At 42.5% G+C, this 16037-nt stretch overlaps 3 protein-coding genes across 4 annotated transcripts in view; 1 reads left to right on the top strand and 2 right to left on the bottom strand.

The window, feature by feature from the left end:
- Positions 1 to 5666, top strand: part of tenm1 (teneurin transmembrane protein 1) — a 171899-nt gene extending 166233 nt beyond the window's left edge. The window contains exons 36-37 of the mRNA XM_078261227.1: positions 752 to 894; positions 4076 to 5666. Coding sequence (XP_078117353.1) covers positions 752 to 894; positions 4076 to 4831 — 899 coding nt within the window. The 3' untranslated portion in view covers positions 4832 to 5666. The remainder of the gene's footprint in view (positions 1 to 751; positions 895 to 4075) is intronic.
- A 1047-nt stretch (positions 5667 to 6713) lies between these two features.
- On the bottom strand, positions 6714 to 9690 carry LOC144524764 (SH2 domain-containing protein 1A-like). Its single transcript, XM_078261228.1, has 3 exons — positions 9222 to 9690; positions 8878 to 8941; positions 6714 to 7351 (listed from the first exon to the last, which is right to left on the bottom strand). The coding sequence occupies exons 1-3, from the start codon at positions 9356 to 9358 to the stop codon at positions 7082 to 7084; spliced, it is 471 nt and encodes a 156-aa protein (XP_078117354.1). The 5' UTR covers positions 9359 to 9690; the 3' UTR covers positions 6714 to 7081.
- Positions 9691 to 11941: 2251 nt separating this feature from the next.
- Positions 11942 to 15784, bottom strand: agtr2 (angiotensin II receptor, type 2). Of its 2 annotated transcripts, none has more exons than XM_078261226.1 (2): positions 15442 to 15784; positions 11942 to 14678 (listed from the first exon to the last, which is right to left on the bottom strand). In XM_078261226.1, the coding sequence occupies exon 2, from the start codon at positions 14659 to 14661 to the stop codon at positions 13534 to 13536; it is 1128 nt and encodes a 375-aa protein (XP_078117352.1). In that variant the 5' UTR covers positions 14662 to 14678; positions 15442 to 15784; the 3' UTR covers positions 11942 to 13533. The 2 variants fall into 2 exon arrangements, with proteins under 2 accessions (XP_078117352.1, XP_078117351.1); XM_078261225.1 differs by having other exon boundaries at positions 11943 to 14853.
- Positions 15785 to 16037: the final 253 nt, after the last annotated feature.

Raw genomic sequence — 16037 nt, 5'->3', positions numbered from 1 at the left:
TCACACGTGCACACGCATTCATTCACTCTCCAGCTCAGTACTGTATCTGTGACTCACACGAGCTGCCACATTACAGTTCTCACACAGATACAGGAAGGCATTTCACTCAGCAGCACCTACTCACACACACACACACACACACACACACACACACACACACACACACTCTGACACACACCTACACAGGAAACATCTGCCATAAAGACTAACCACAGGTGAGCCGCACGGCACAAAGAAATGATGTCAGATGATGACAGAATGTACTGACAACAGAAAGGACAGCCATGCCTCTGATCAACTTGTTTTTTAACACAGGTTGCTGTGTTTTGTTCTCTTTAACTGTCAAGAATATACTGTTTCCCCGAGAGACCAAACAATAACTCAAGCGAGGGAAAGAGATGGAATGGGAGAGCAGGAGAATGAATAAAGGATGTCGTTGGAGGCGTATGTCCTTCTGGTTAATGGAACATTCATTTGTCATGTCACGTTTTCCTGCAGAGGATTGTTTATAACAGAACTTGTTTGTCAGTGAAACACCAGCCAAAACATCTCTGCCACGTGTTATGCTCATATATTGTGTGATTTCCTGTTCAAGGTGTTGTTTCCTTGGCCTTATGACTTTCTGTTTGCTGTTTTGCACAGTATACACATTATATTCTAACTTTCTCCCTCCATGCAATTTTCTCTCTTTCTTTGTGTGTGTGTGTGTGTGTGTGTGTGTGTGTGTGTGTGTGTGTGCGTGTGTGTCCAGACATTGGTAGCTGGCTGCAGCTATTTGGTTTCCAGCTTCATAATGTTGTCCCAGGCTTTCCGAAGCCTGAAGTGGGCAGAATGGAACAAACATACGAACTGATGAAGACTCAGACCAAGACACAGGACTGGGACTCCAGCAAGGTGAGCTTACCCCAGTCACCTGCAGATAATCTCTATAAACAGATATCTGCATGTGAAGAAGAATCTGTAGGCAACAGGACAAGATTTAGCGTAGAGAAAAAGAGGCAGAACGTATTGGCCTTCATGCAATCTCTGAACCTGAAGACGATGTAGCTTTTTATTAGCTTTTTAAAAAATGTATCTCTCATCTCCAACATTCCATTCTCGCGTCTCAAGTTGCTTATCGTGCCGGCGCACAGAAGAGGATGTCTTGGCCCGGATATTGGCTGGCTACTCCAGAGTACCCCAAATATTGGTTGTTGCCCCCAGAGGCTAACTCGCCGTTGGACCGATAGCGGATGGGTTCTGAGATTGCCTGCATACCTTGTCATCCCTTATCCCTCTCTTTTCTCTTTCTGTAGAACATTTAAATATTTTTTTATGACTAATTTGGGTTCTTCCTAACAGGCAATATGGTTGAAATCAATGCCACGTTAATAATTCAGAATGTTTTCTAATATCAGTAGAATGAGTGTTGAAATGATTAGTCGACCAACCAATTAGTCAGTAGAACATTTACACTTTTGAGAATAAATACATTGTCATTAAAGTCACTGAAGTCAAACAGCTTCTTAAATGTGTTCTCAGATTTGCTGCTTTTATCTGTTTCATTGGTAATTGAATATCTTGAAGGATGGACTGTTGGTCAATTAAACCAAGAAACAATTGTCAGATTAATCAATTATGAAAATGGTCGTTAGTTGCAACCCTATGTATCACAACATAAGTCATTTATGTAAATGCACATGTAAAATAAATGAATGCTGAGTGCAATTAACTATTCCACCATTATACATGGGACAAAGCTCTGCAGATATGAAAAACAATAACTTAAAGCAGCTACGAGGAACTTTCAGTTTGTTGATTCTAGCGGCCCCTTTAGCGGTTTTACCACACGTGTTGTCGTGAGGATCTTTTCTAGCTGTCACGAGCCAAAGCATTAGCAAGAGTTTGTTGTAGCAACCAACGTAGTCTTTATCCTTGACGTTTCCACTTCCGGGATTGCTCCGGTGCTGCAGGAAATTCCGTTTACTTCCTCTTCCTTTGTGTTGGCGTTCTAACCTCTGGTGGATTTGTGAGGACTATGGTTAACTGCTCCTCAGATCTCTGCAGGGTAAATCCAGACAGCTAGCTAGACTATCTGTCCAATCTGAGTTTTCTCTCGCACAACTATTTTGCAGCGGCACCGTCCGGCGCTTAAGAACCGCCCATGACCATTGTGATTGGTTTAAAGAAATGCCAATAAACCAGAGCACGTTTTTCTCCCATCCCGGAATGTGTGTGGACTCGCCAGACCCTCCTCCGCTCCGCAGCATGTGGATGGTCTGGCAAAGCGAGACTACAACCAAAATAATAACAGGGTCCAAGCCCTCCAAGTCGCCACCGATGGACAGCGGGGGTGCAGTTAGTTTATATTGTGCCTTTCATGAAACCCAAGGACGCTTTACACAAGTACAGGGGGACAAAAAGAAAATAGACGGCTAACATAAACATAGTCTGAAAAGAAATAAAAACTGGGCGCTAAATGGAAGGGGGGACGTATTTTAATGTAGGCTACTGACGCACAACCCCATCTCGTATTGTAAAGTTATTTTATGAATGAAACAGACATATTACATACTGTCTAGGAGGGAGAGGGCCAATTCAGGCTCAGTTTTGAATCGTTTACAATCCTGTAATTGTGTCCATCTTTTGAAAGCCCGAACAAGGTTGACTCAGGTTTTGGCTCGTCGTCTGTCATTCTCCCTTTTAGCTTCCTGTTGTTCTTAGTTTAATTTCCTTCTTTCCTGTGATGGTCCTGCCCCAGTATCAGCCAGAACTACATAACAGATAACTTCTAAAATGACATTAAAATACAATTAGGCCTATATAAAGAAATCTCCTGCTTCCTTTTACCTGGCTGGATAATCACTAACACAGGAAATCTGTGACTGTAGCGTCGTCTACCTGCCGCAAATCATTCTGTGACTTCGCGGGAAAACTCGGACCCGGGAAAAGGCATTAATAAAAACTATATAAAAATAGCGTTCTTTTCACTGTTAGTCTCGTTGCTGTTACAGCTCATTTATGACCATCAGATGGAAAATGAAACATTTTTAAAAGTTCCTCTTAGCTACTTTAATTGAATTCTTTTATTTTGTTATTTTTTTCACTAATTTGCTTGACTTTTTAATAATTTGGTTAATTAAATACATTTAATAAACACAATATGACCATTTCCTAACAGTATGACATGAGAATATGCCCAGTCCTAATAGGCGTTTTCATTTTATTTTATATATATTTTAAGTGATGAAAGTAATAGCATTAATTATGGCTGCATTCCACTTAGGTTTGCCACTGTCAGGGCCCTGCTATACAATATAGGCCTTTTTCATAGCACACATTTGGACTTGTCATAAGCGCAGGTGTTACAAATAACATTACACTGTAGATGGCTCTGTGGTGTGACGGTGTGACGGTGTGACAGTGTGACGGTGTGACGGTGTGACGGTGTGACGGTGTGACGGTGTGACATGCACAATACCACGACCCCGAGACTGAAACCGCTAAATGGAATTCAGCCATCATTCATTTTATTATTTACCTACTGTGAAAAGTCAAATGTCTTCAGCGAAAAAGAGACAATGCAAACGTGTCCAGTAAGCTATTAAGGCAATTCAGCAACAGGGCAATTAAAAGTGCTTTACATAAAAACAGATTAAAAAAAATTAAAAACAGATAAAATATGAGAATAAAAGTTACAGTGCAGTATAAGAAATTAAACATTAAAGAGAAGTTAAAACAGTTAAATATATAAAAGCAGATAAAATAGGAATTTCTCTTTATATGCTTATATAGATTGTCATACAGTTTCAACAATGCAACTTCAGCATAAGAAATGAACAATTATTTTTAAAAGGCAACATCATAAAGAAAGGTCTTCAGCCTTGATTTAAAAGAAGTGAGAGTTGCAGCAGACCTGCAGGTTTCTGGGAGGTTGATCCAGATATGTGGAGCATAAAAACTAAACTAAACAACCAACTGGAACAGAGCCATCATTAATGTGCTTTTCCTGTTACAACAAGTCAAATGTCTGAAAGAGTCTCCTGTCACAGACCTCTGTAAAAAACATTGTTAACCATTTGTACCTTTCCCCCAGGTGGTTTTGGGAATCCAGTGTGAGCTGCGGAGACAGCTGCGAAGTTTCATCTCTCTGGAGAGGTTACCTCTGGTCTCAGATCCTGTAGGCTCCACCTGCCACAGGCCGACACGCCCCCCTCCGTTCGGCTCCCGGCCCTCTCTTCTTGGCCCCAGCATCCGGTTTGCCGTCTCCCATGGCCGCGTCAGTGCTGAGGTCATCGGCGTCGCCAGCGAGGACAGCCGTCGCGTGGCAGCCATTTTAAACGGCGCCGTCCACCTGAGCGGGCTGAGCTTCACCGTGCACGGCTGCGACACCCATCACTTCCTCCAGACCCGGCCGATCGAGGAAGACCTCACGCTCGGGTTAGGGGTCGGGGGCCGCGTCCTGGAGAGCGGCGTGAACGTCAGCGTGTCTCAGATGAGCGCCATGGTGAACGGCAGGACTCGACGATTCGCCGATATCACTCTCCAGCAGGGGGCGCTGTGTCTGTGCGTGCGCTACGGCGGGAGCGAGGAGGAGGAGATGGCGCGGGTGAGGGAGGAGGCGAGGAAGCGGGCGGTGGAGGGGGCGTGGGAGAAGGAGAGGAAGCGGGTGGATGTAGGGGATGTGGGGAGCAGGGCGTGGAGCGAGGTGGAGAAGCAGCAGCTGCTGTCCGGAGGACTGGTTCAGGGTTACGACGGCTACTACTCCCTGCCTATAGAGCAGCAGCCGGAGCTGTCCGACTGCCCCTCCAACATCCACTTCATGACACTAAGCGAGGTGGGGGGCAGGTAACAGAGACACGTGAGCAGCCCCCCACCCCACCAAAGACTGCCTGTTTCTACTCTACTCTGATTTGTTCTACTGTTTCTATACTGTATCAAAAAAAGAAAGAAGACGACGACAAAGAAGAACAAGAAGAGAGATTGGGGGGAAAAAATTATTTCCAAATGCCTTTAATTGTGACAAAATGATGGTATTTTATTATTATCGTCCAGTTCTCCAATTTCTAACAGTGGCACAAACAGTGTGGTTTGGCTGTGGCTTTGCTTTTTGTATCCTGACTGGCCTGGGACTGACCGACTGACGTACTGACCGACTGACGGACTGACTGATTGGCTGACTGTCATTTGCTGTTTCAACACTGTTCATCATTTTGGACTCTGTTCAAGTTCACTGAACTGTAGAGATGAAGACTTTAGGATCGCCAGTGGATACGCCTCTTCGTGACTCAAAAATCAAGAGCTCTCCGGTTGCCATTTGAGTTCCTACATGGTTTACCTTGGATATACTATCGTTTACATATTGTGTAAGAGAGGCCTTGTCAACTCTGACACTCCCCTTTAGAGAAGGAAACCTCTCCTGGTTTCCCGCCTCTGGTGTGCTCCAACAGTAGTTTGTATGAGTGTGTATACTAAAGTCAAGAATGTACATAGCCAGTGCTTTCACACTGAAAAAAAGTGCTCAACTGGAAATTCTGTTGTTCATAAGTAAGTGTCAGTATTGTTAATCAATAGAAAAACAGTTACATTTTTGCAAAGAATTATACATGGCTATAGTAAATATTCTCGCTGAAAAATCTGACTTTATTGGGTTACAATGCTGATTAAAGTTATTATGTGTGAATTACCAGATTGCTCCCTAGGATTTCATCGGTATTATTGCTTATTATTTCTCCCAGTGTCTTCTGTGTCTCTGCGCCTTCTCTCCACACATTTGTTGTGCACTCTTTGTTCTTGCTTCTGCAAGTTTGTAACATTCAAATCTGTGCTGTCATTATCACCCATCATTATGGCTCAAACCAAGATATGCATGAGAAACCTGTGTCTGTCAGAAGAGAAGACGAAGAAGAAGAACAAGAAGGAAGAGAGAGAAAAAAAAAACCACAGAGGAAGGGAAGAAGAAATGTGACAGCTGAGGCTCAGCGAGTGGGTGGTGAGTGCAGAAGGGGCAGGACCTGGAGTTGGCTGTGCTGTTCTCTACAGCTTGTCTCCTCTCATTAGGAAATGCCAATCAGACTACATGTGAACTACTTCCAAGCCTCTTCCCTCCCCCTCCCCCAAAAAAAGTTAAAAAAGAAAGTAGAGAAGTTTGTTTTTCTTTTTTAATCTAGCTACTACTAATCCACCTCCCCGTCCGTCCGTCTGCCTATCCCCCACCCGCCTCCCTCCCACAGTCACTCCACCATCTGCCCACCATTAATTGTTTGTGTTTCTCTCCTGGGCTGCCGATGACAAAGCCACACAATGCGTATGTTCTGACTGCGAGCAGGTGATATACGTTCCTGACTAGCAATTTACTGATCAGCTGCGATGCACCTTCCATTCTAAACCATATGCTCCACTAGATACTGTCCAACCTCATCTCACCGGTGAAAAGATGGAGGGTCCGGTTGCTAGGAGACCGCTGCACTGAAGAATTGTCTGCGCTGAATGGATGCTCTCTTTCTCCATCTTTTTTTCTCTCTCTCTCTCTCTCTCTCTCTCTCTCTCATTTTTTTTCACAAGGAGCAAGTAATGTCAATCAGATGAATGACAGATCCTTCCCCCCCCCCCCCTCTCTCTAGCAGTCAGCACTCTCTCCACAGAAATCAGCACTTCAATATGTCAAATTGAATTTTTGTTCCACATTATATGTCAGATGGAGGCTCGGGTGTATATGGCTGTGTATGCATGACCTCATTTAAAAGAGTTTATTTCAACCAATATCATTTATTTTCTTTGCCATTCACATAACTGTATTGCATTAAGAAAACAGAGCACAATATTTGTTGTCAACTTATGTATGCAGTGATGGATATTAATGTTTCAGCAGTTGAATATTTTACATCACATCCCTGAAAGTTATGAGGCACTTTCTGTGCCGCATATGCAGAAGAAAAGAGAGAGATGCTGGAAGGATACTGAGATCTGAGTCACAGCTAGAACCTAAATGACATGATTTAACAAGCTGGAGCTGGTTGATTGGAGAAAAACAGCATGCAAACGGTGCATCATGCAAAGTATTATGTTTATAATTAGGTCAATGGTAAGTTTGAGGTTTACTCTAACCAAAAGCTTGCTGCATCTCTTTTTTGTTTCTGTTTTTGTGTCTCTGAGCAGGCGGCCGCTGCTGGAAGTAAGCGTCAGGGCTGCTGTGTGTCGGTGACAGGCTATTACTGGCCGTCTGTGCCTCCTCTGTGTGTGTTTGTGCCTGTCTCTGAGCTGCTGTCACAGGGTAGAGCAGAGGCATGGCAATTCCTTGTTCCGGCTTCTGGAAAGCTACTATCAAGTTCTTGATTTGCCGGAAATATCGTTTCTGCACACCAGGAGTGGTCTGAAACACAACAGAGAAAAAAAAGGCAGAGGAGGATTCAGCTTCTCCGTTTCCATATTAAACCTCACGGGGAAAGGAAGAGGCCAGAGCGGGGACCGGCTTCAAATGAGCTTGCACAGATTCACCTTATAAAAGACATGAGATATGCTGAAAGTAGAGGCAGAAACACATTGTGGGCATGGAAGCATGGTAATTATATTTGCGTATATATCTGGTCCACTGATCCACACTGAGCTCACATTTAAAGCGATAAAAAGGTATCAATAAATAAGATGATGCAAAAGAAATTCAATCTGTAATTGCTGTAAAAGCTACTATAGAAGGATGGCAACTATACTTGAGGGGTTTAAAAGTTAAATTAGGAAAGTTCTGGTTGCAGTTACCTCTGAAAGCATTCACTCCCCTCGGCTGCTTTTATATTTTGTTGGTCGACAAAAAGCATTTCTTTTTGTGACATCTAAGATGCTTAAAGTGTCCCAACAGTATATCTCAACATCTTTACTTCTGACTGAATAAAACTGAAATAATACAAAGATCATTTTTAGATATTAGAATTCATTTTCCGATGCAACAAAGGTGTTACGTGACAGTTTTCATTTGGCTTTAGTTAAATTCAACTTTAAGGAACCTTCAGAGAGCTAATCTTTTTCCTACTTTGCCCACAGCAGTCACTTTAATATCTCTAAACTATAAAGCATTACACTTTTCAAAGTATTGTAATTTTGTCAAGTAAGGACTTAAAAAAAGCATTATTTGTTTTCATTCTGTGCAATCAATCATGCTGTAAGAAATGGTGAAAATCGTGTTTCTTTTGAATGCATTTTGAAATCATTCAATCAAACGTAGAAGAGCTCTTTTTCACAGCGGAGCACTTTGGATGTTTCTGTCTCCCGCCACAAGTGTTACCTCTGTTCCCCTGGAATATTTCATTAAAGTGATTGATATTGCACATTAATAATGTAAACTGTTATTGAGCTTGTAGTGAAATCTATTTAATTTCAAGTCCTCTCCCCTCCTATCTGTTGGCTTGATGCTGTCAGTAAAAATGAGCGAGGGGCAAAATGTAGTTACAATAGCATCTAGCTTTAGTTGTCAACTAGAGACACATCCTTCAGAAGTGTCTATACATTCACATCCCTGGGTGTTTGCCAATCCTGAGTGCTCAATTACATATCCCATCAGAAATGCTGTCAAATGCAATTCTATGTTCCCCATCTCTGGAGTATATGCTGATGCTGTGGCGTCTTAAATTTGTAGGGGGTGGTGGTAGGAGACTATCTCACAGGGCGTTATTGCTAAAGGAAAAGAACCCATTTCTCAGTGCTGTCACTCCTTGAAGAAAATAAAAATCCATGTTTGCCTCAAATTCACAGCTTGTTGAGTTGGGCTGACACCAAAACAACCTCTAGAACACCAACTAAAACGAGGCGTATGTGCAGCTGTTTTGCTGCTCCTGTAACGTTTAAGCGTGCGGAAAGAGTCGGCACAGAACGAGAGCAAGAAACATATTGATAAGAATGTCTCACTTCAGCAGCCCAAGACCCTGTGTCGTCCTTGTGGAGTCGGTATGTGTAGACGAATCCGTTGTACCTGCACACAAAGAAAGACCTTTGACCCTGGGTTCATCTTTCAGTTTAATGAAATAAGTCATAAGTCATTATTATCATTATTCCTCCTGTGAGACTCACGTGTCACACTAAATAGGGCCACCATATATTTTTTTCTTCAGTTTAGTTTATGTTTTTTTTGATTTCTTAATTGTGCGGAGATCAATGATCTCTGTAACAGTAGAAAATAGGATTGTGTGTTAATGTGGTTACTGAGTTCTCAGTAAAAAAGCAGAGATATATATATATCTATTTGTACTCACAGCACACACAGGCAGTAGACGCCCGGCACAGAGTCACTATTGCGGATTAGGTAGCACCCATTGCGCCCATCCTGAGCCAGCCGCCTCTCCCCCTCCTCCTTGCCGATGGGGCCGTGGTACACAGGCAGCTTTTCCATCACGGCTCCTCTCCAGATCTGCTTTTTGTTCTGCCCCCAAGTGCCAGGTCTCTCTCTCTCTCTCTTTCTCGGCTTTAACTTTTCACTGCAGGCAAGCCTTTTGGTCTTCACTGTGTATCCACTCTACTGGGAGCACAGGTAAGGCAGCTGTCCAAGCCTCTCATTTGATATTTGGTTCTCGCTGGTTCAAACGTCCGTTGGGAAGCCAGCTTTCTAATTTTCCACTTTCTTACCCAGACTGATAGCAGCTCTTTCTCACCTCTAACCTTTATGGTATGTTGCTCTGCCTTCCTCTTTCACGACCAGACACACATGTGTGCGTACAGACACGCACACGTAAAATGTGGGTTTGTGTATCTCTCAGGAAATGATTGTATTTTTTGACAGGAAATAACTTCAAAGATTCTAACTGACTATTTCCACAATCATAGAAAGCACAAGAGAGGGATAAAAAAAAGAAGCAATATCACTCTTTTCACACAGGAAAACGTATATTTAGCTTATGTAGTGAATTAGACTGTTTCCAGCTCAATTATCCAGAGGCTTCAGGTTGTTTTTTTAACAGAAGTTTGCTTACACGGTGTGTTTCCACCACAGTTTCTTCCATGCATAGCAATGTATACTCACAACATTTACATCTTTTACCTACAGTAAGTACAAGTACTAATACATTCATGTACAAGTAAAAGTCCTGCATTCAAAGTCCTACTTACGTAAAAGAACAGAAGTATTATCATCAAAATGTATAAAAAGTAAAAGTACTCGTTCTGCAGTAAAATGTCCCCTGTGACTGATATATTATACTATATGACATTAGATTGTTAATACTGTGTGTAAGCAGCAATGTACTGTTATAGCTCGCTGAGGTGAAGCTAGTTTGAACTACTTTACTTTTTTAACTTTTCTCCTGTCTTCAGAGGTGGATCTGCTGACAACTCATAGACATCTAAAACATGATAAGAGACCCCAACTAGGCACTTTTTGTAAGAGGACACAATCAAAAAGCTTAACAACCACTGCTTTAACTTTTACCAATACATTGTATTATATACATTTATATTTTGTTTTTATGTTAAAAAAAAATGTTATGAAAAGTAACTAGTCAGTGTACGACAGATGTCACACAGATGTAGAGGAATAAAAAGTACAGTATTTCCCTCTGAGATGAGGTGGAGTAGAAGTATCTCAAATTATACTTAAAGCACCCCACTTGAGTAAATGTACTTTCCACAACTGACAACATTTGCTCAAAAAAATCGGATTAACTCATATAAAAACACAAAAGAAGAAAAAGAAAGACTTATTTACATTAAGGCGTACTCAGATTGTTAAATGGCAACATGTTGAGGAAAAAAAAAAGATGATGTCTGAAGTAGAGGTTTTTATGACAGGCAAGCAAAATGTTTGTCCTCTGCTGTTTGAAAGAGTTCCCCCATACTCATCACACGTCCACACTGTAAACACATGTCCCTCATCATATGCCACTGATCTGTCTTCTTTCAACACCTGCTCTGTAGAACAGTCAGGGCATCATCAGGCAACGAAGCCGTGTGCATGAACATACTGCCGGGCTGCGACAAACCCTTCCTGCAATCTGTCCTGTCAGTCGCAAAATTCTGTTCTGTCAAATTAAAAATGCTTATTAAAATATTGAATGTTTTCAGCACAGATGACAGCACAGCGTCTGCTGTTATAAGCTTATCAGGCATTGAGATGTATATTATTTGGGTTTCGATTATCATGGTCCATCCACACTAAGTCATCATCTGATGCTCCTGCAAAGGACCCTTCAGAAAGGCAAACTGTATGATTGTACATTCTTTGAGCTGGCAGCTCTCTTTAAAGGGAGCATTTGTATGAGATTCTGTTTTTATACATTCAGAACTGTATCCTATATGAGTGATCAGTCTGTGTCAGAGCCATCTTTCCCTCGGCTCAGAAAGATCATGAGCGGTGGGACTTTGGGGCTCTTTCTGGGTAAGCAGCCAGTGGCATCTTATTCACTGCCTCTACAGCACTTTAGCGCCATCCAGTGGCATAGTTTGCAAGATTAATGAGAAATGATGCACTGCAAGTAAGCTGCATGCCCTTTCCTTCCTTTTGGGTGTCATATAAATCTGTAAAAACATTCAGGCTATCTTGGTTATAAGACAAAAGCAAAAACACTTCACCGTTTAGGCATGAATAAAAGCATTTCCAGCCTTATCAGCTCAACATTTTTGTGTATAATAATAATAATAATAATAATAATAATAATAACATACTCCCTCGGCTCTCAGCTCACAGAGAGGCAGGCCAGGATCAATGCAGAATGCAGTGGATCTATGCTGGACACAAATAGCAGACGGAGATACATCATTGATTAGCTGGCCGCTCCCTTGACCATCACAACTGGCTGGACTGGAATGCATCATAAGGACATTAGTATGAGACTATGATATCTGGCCGTGATATGTAGGGAATCCATGTGAGGCATTCTGGGGGGGATGGGGGGGGGGGGGGGCAAATGTCCATCTGCCAGGCCGACAGTAATCCCAGCACTCTCATTCCCAGGTGGGGGAAGCTCTGGAGTCCCAGCTGTTGGAGGGTGAGATTGTGAAACGTAAACTAAAAATCACACAATCGGTGTATGTGTGGCATTAGCCTGAAATTAATCCGACAATCTCCTATTTTTAGTGACAGAACAGTAGAAGATATTTTGGAGAATTTAAATTCTTATTTTCTTCATTTTTAGGGAAATATTGTTCACTTTATTTCTTATTCAGTCAAAGAAATGCAGTCATTTTCCTAAACTGTTTTTACAGAATAATACCATAAAACAAATGTTACAAGTTACATGATTACATATAATATATCTACAAAGCCAAATGTCATTACACATTCGGTAGAGATAGTTATCATATAAAATTGTTTAACCATATACAGTATTATTTTGCAATTAGTATAATTTCAGAGGAAACATCATAGTTTGCAAAACTACAAAACAGCTTAAATCAAAGCTAGCTGTAAGATAGCCACAGCTAGCCTAGCTAAATGTACTCTTTTAAACCTGTTTTCCTGTGAAAAATCTACCATCAACATCCAACATCTTTTTAATCAAGTTTATCATTCCATAAAAATGAGGCAGAAGCTAAATCCAACCATGATGAAAAAACAGAAAGAAACAGCAGCTTAATGAGTCCTGCTAAAATAATATTAGCCTAGCTTAGCCAGAGTAGCTGTTCTGCATACAGGTTCTTTCCTGCACACCTAAACCTTCTGAATATGATTCTTTTTTAGCCACATGAGGGAACTTTGTAAAAACCAAACTGACATAGCATTGCCTTTTAATGGGAGACACTACAGGCAAAAACTTGTTTTTCAATTTTTGGGGGGCTAATTTTCTTCGATACCATGTCTTCTTTTAGACAAGTGGGAAACAAACATTCAAAACACACATTAAGGTGACTAACGTTACCCTTTTTCTACTCGTGCCAATAGATTCCTCTTAAATTCACAAAGAAACATTTGACTCTAATAGGCCTATGTCTACCAAATGAAAAGAATATTAACCTGGCTTTCATTCACATATTTAAACATGCAATTTCACAAAACGTGTAATACCAAACATGATTGTCTTAATGTAAGTAATCAACTGGGGAAGTTGCACAGTGATATTTATTAGTTAAAATATTTTCCTTATTCGAAGTTATGGAGCAACATTCTATTGCATATGGAGTCATGTTTCTGGCTACCTGATGAATGCGTGTCCAATCTTTCCCCAGCTCTGTGTTTGCTTTCCTACAAGTCCTGAGGGAAATATCTGGCTCTTTAGCTGCTAAATGCTCCACTACGATCACCAGCTAGTCGCTTACTATGTCCGTCTGCCGTGGTGTACAGTGGATTCTTGGAGCTTTTTCGCTGTAATTAGCTGCCTGCTGCAGCATTAAAGACATGAAATGTATAAAGTTGTATGTTACACAGTTTGGCTATCCAGCCTCAAAACTTTAAACTCTTTTCTTTTCTCAGCTTCATGTTTTCTTTTGTTACTTTTTCTTTGTAGGGCAGCATTGAGCTCTGCTGGAAATAGACGTAGTCAGTTTTAGCTCTGTCTCACACACATCCATGCTTATTGGAGTTCAGCAGGCACTTGACGTTGGCAACACTCTTGAAAAGCCTCCCCTCTGCAAGGCTGGTTAGGCAGGACCAGAGGGCTCCACAATCTCCAGGACCTTCAGGTCACTGAGTTTTCGAGAGAAGGAGCTCAGCCTGGTGCTGAAGGAGCCCCTGTTCTGGCTGTGATCTCCCCCACGGGCCTCCAGACAAGCACACAGGCCCTTGCAGAGCCCCCCGAGACGGCCCCGGAAATGGTTTCCGACGAAGCAGTAGAGCACAGGGTTGATGGCTGAGTTGGAGAAGCCCAAGCAAAGGGTCAGAGGGGTGAGGGTGTGGATGGTCCAGTTCATCCTGCAGCTGTCCAACCAGCCGTCGCTCCTCAGCACGTCCAAGAAAGTCACGCAGTGAAAGGGGAACCAGCAGACGAAGAAGGACACGACCACAGCAGCTACTGTCCACAACACCCGCTCCAGGGGTCTGCTCCCGCTGGAGCTGGGGCACACACAAGGGTTCGGTGGTCTCTCTGGTTTACTGCAGCCTTCCTTTAGCTCCATTGATTTAAAGGAGGTCATGTTGGTGCGTTGCGACGGATTCTGCATTCTTACCAGCCCTGTGTCCGCCAACAAATGTCTACCAATAGCCCAGTAACAACAAGAGATGACAAACATCGGCAGCAGGAAGGCCAGAGCAATCTTCATCCAGACCAGGGTCAGATACCAGGTATGATCAGGGTAGTTAATCACGCAGGCCATCACGCCCAGCCCCTCCAGGAAGTAAGTGTCCCTCAGATACAAAGTGGGGACAGAGCAGGCACATGCCAGCACCCACACCAGGATGCACGTGAGCCGGGCCCGCTTGGGGTATCGTGCACTCTGGGAGCGGAGTGGACGCACGATGGCTAGGTAACGGTCCACGCTCATGCATGTGATGAAGAAGATAGACGCGTAGAGGTTGAGGTTGTGGAGAGCGCCGCAAACTTTGCAGGCAACCCGGCCAAAGGGCCAGCTGTAGCCCTGGGAGTAGTAGACGGCCCACAGCGGGAGAGACAGCAGGAACAGCAGGTCAGACACACACAGGTTCAGCATGAAAGTGTTAGCTACAGTTCTCCTTAAGGCACTGGCATGCGCCAACACCCACACTGCCAGGGCATTGGCTACGGTTCCCAGCACGCAGATGATGCTGTAGATGGCCGGGATGACTGTGGTCATGGGGACAGGAGGCCAGTCTGTGCAGGGGGGAGCAGAGGGGGTTAGAGAGGTGTTCAGATAGATCTGTGTTGTTGAATATGGGGAGGAGGTGGAGTTGAAAAGGGAGAGGTCATTTGGGATCCCCATCATGGAACTGGATGTACCCTTGCGTCACACAATTTCACTTCCCTCCTTTTAGTTTTCTGAGGTCAGCTGGAAATTAAACAAAACAGAGGGCATTCAAATTGCAGCTGCCTTTTATGGACACATTAATACAGAGTAATCTTTACTTGGTTGCAGTGTTATTAGCGGTCCTACTTGATAATTAATCACAGCAAAAATACATTACACATTCTTGAAGTTGGGCAGTAATGATATACATATGAAGGAGTTGTAATAATCTGGCTGCTTAATGGTTTCCTTAGAAACATATATTTTGTATTAATGAATCAAATAAGTTATTGGAACATTTATGAAAAAGTGTCAACTTAATTTTTAATTAAATAGTTCTACAGAAATCTTAAAAGTCACTGAAACTGATCATATTATGGTCTGGTGCACCAGGGGGAATGCATTATTAATAACAGCAATAATAACAAATAGAATTTAAAGCAGGCAATCAGTAAGATAAGGAAACTGACATTTTCAAATAACTTTTTCCAATAAAAAATGGTAATTATGTTGAGACAGTTAAATTAGAGAAATAAGGATGTATTATCAAATCAAATTAGAAATTGAGATATTATCAAATCAAACCAAAATCAATAAATTATTTCTATCTATTTAAAGAATAATTGTTACCTGTGAGTGATTGGGTGTCCAGTCCGAGAAGTACAGTGGTTTTCAATGCCTCTTTTGGCTAAAGTCCAAGTCTTACAATTGCTTCTCAACCCTTCTAAGAGAAATCTGCACAGTTAAGTACCCCGGACCATGTCATGCCCCTGTGTTTGTGTGTGTGTGTGTGTGTGTGTGTGTGTGTGTGTGTGTGTGTGTGTGTGTGTGTGTGTGTGTGTGTGTGTGTGTGTGTGTGAGTCTGTATGAGTCTGTATGTGTATATGTGTGTGTGAGTCTGTATGTGTGAGTGTTTGGAGAAAACCGACTGGAGGCTCTGAGAAACCAGATGAGGTTGGGGATCTTATAGCCCCCAAGAGCCTCTTGATGATTGCACAACAGGGAAGTTGCTTACATGCCACACCTTTATCATTACAGAGGGGCTGGACAGTACCTGGACACAAGCCAGCCTGCAGAGAGAGAGAGAGAGAGAGAGAACAAGAGAAACATGCTTTCTCTCTCGGTTTTCATTCTATTCCTCTTTGTTTTTCCTCCCTCCCAGAGTGTTGGACAGAACAGGCAAAAACCAAGAAAATCAAGTAAAGATGTGTGTTTGAGTAATAGCT

The sequence above is a fragment of the Sander vitreus genome, chromosome 10 (genome assembly GCF_031162955.1).
Source record: "Sander vitreus isolate 19-12246 chromosome 10, sanVit1, whole genome shotgun sequence".
Classification (NCBI taxonomy): domain Eukaryota; kingdom Metazoa; phylum Chordata; class Actinopteri; order Perciformes; family Percidae; genus Sander; species Sander vitreus.
This window is presented reverse-complemented; position numbering and strand designations above follow the sequence as displayed.

Coding starts and splice junctions, on each gene's coding strand:
- LOC144524764 (XM_078261228.1), bottom strand. CDS start 9,358: ATGGAAAAGCTGCCTGTGTACCACGGCCCCATCGGCAAGGAGGAGGGG. Junction 8,942..9,221: donor GTCTACTGCCTGTGTGTGCT/GTGAGTACAAAT, acceptor CTTTGTGTGCAG/GTACAACGGATTCGTCTACA. Junction 7,352..8,877: donor CAGGGTCTTGGGCTGCTGAA/GTGAGACATTCT, acceptor GTTGTGTTTCAG/ACCACTCCTGGTGTGCAGAA.
- agtr2 (XM_078261225.1), bottom strand. CDS start 14,790: ATGATGGGGATCCCAAATGACCTCTCCCTTTTCAACTCCACCTCCTCC.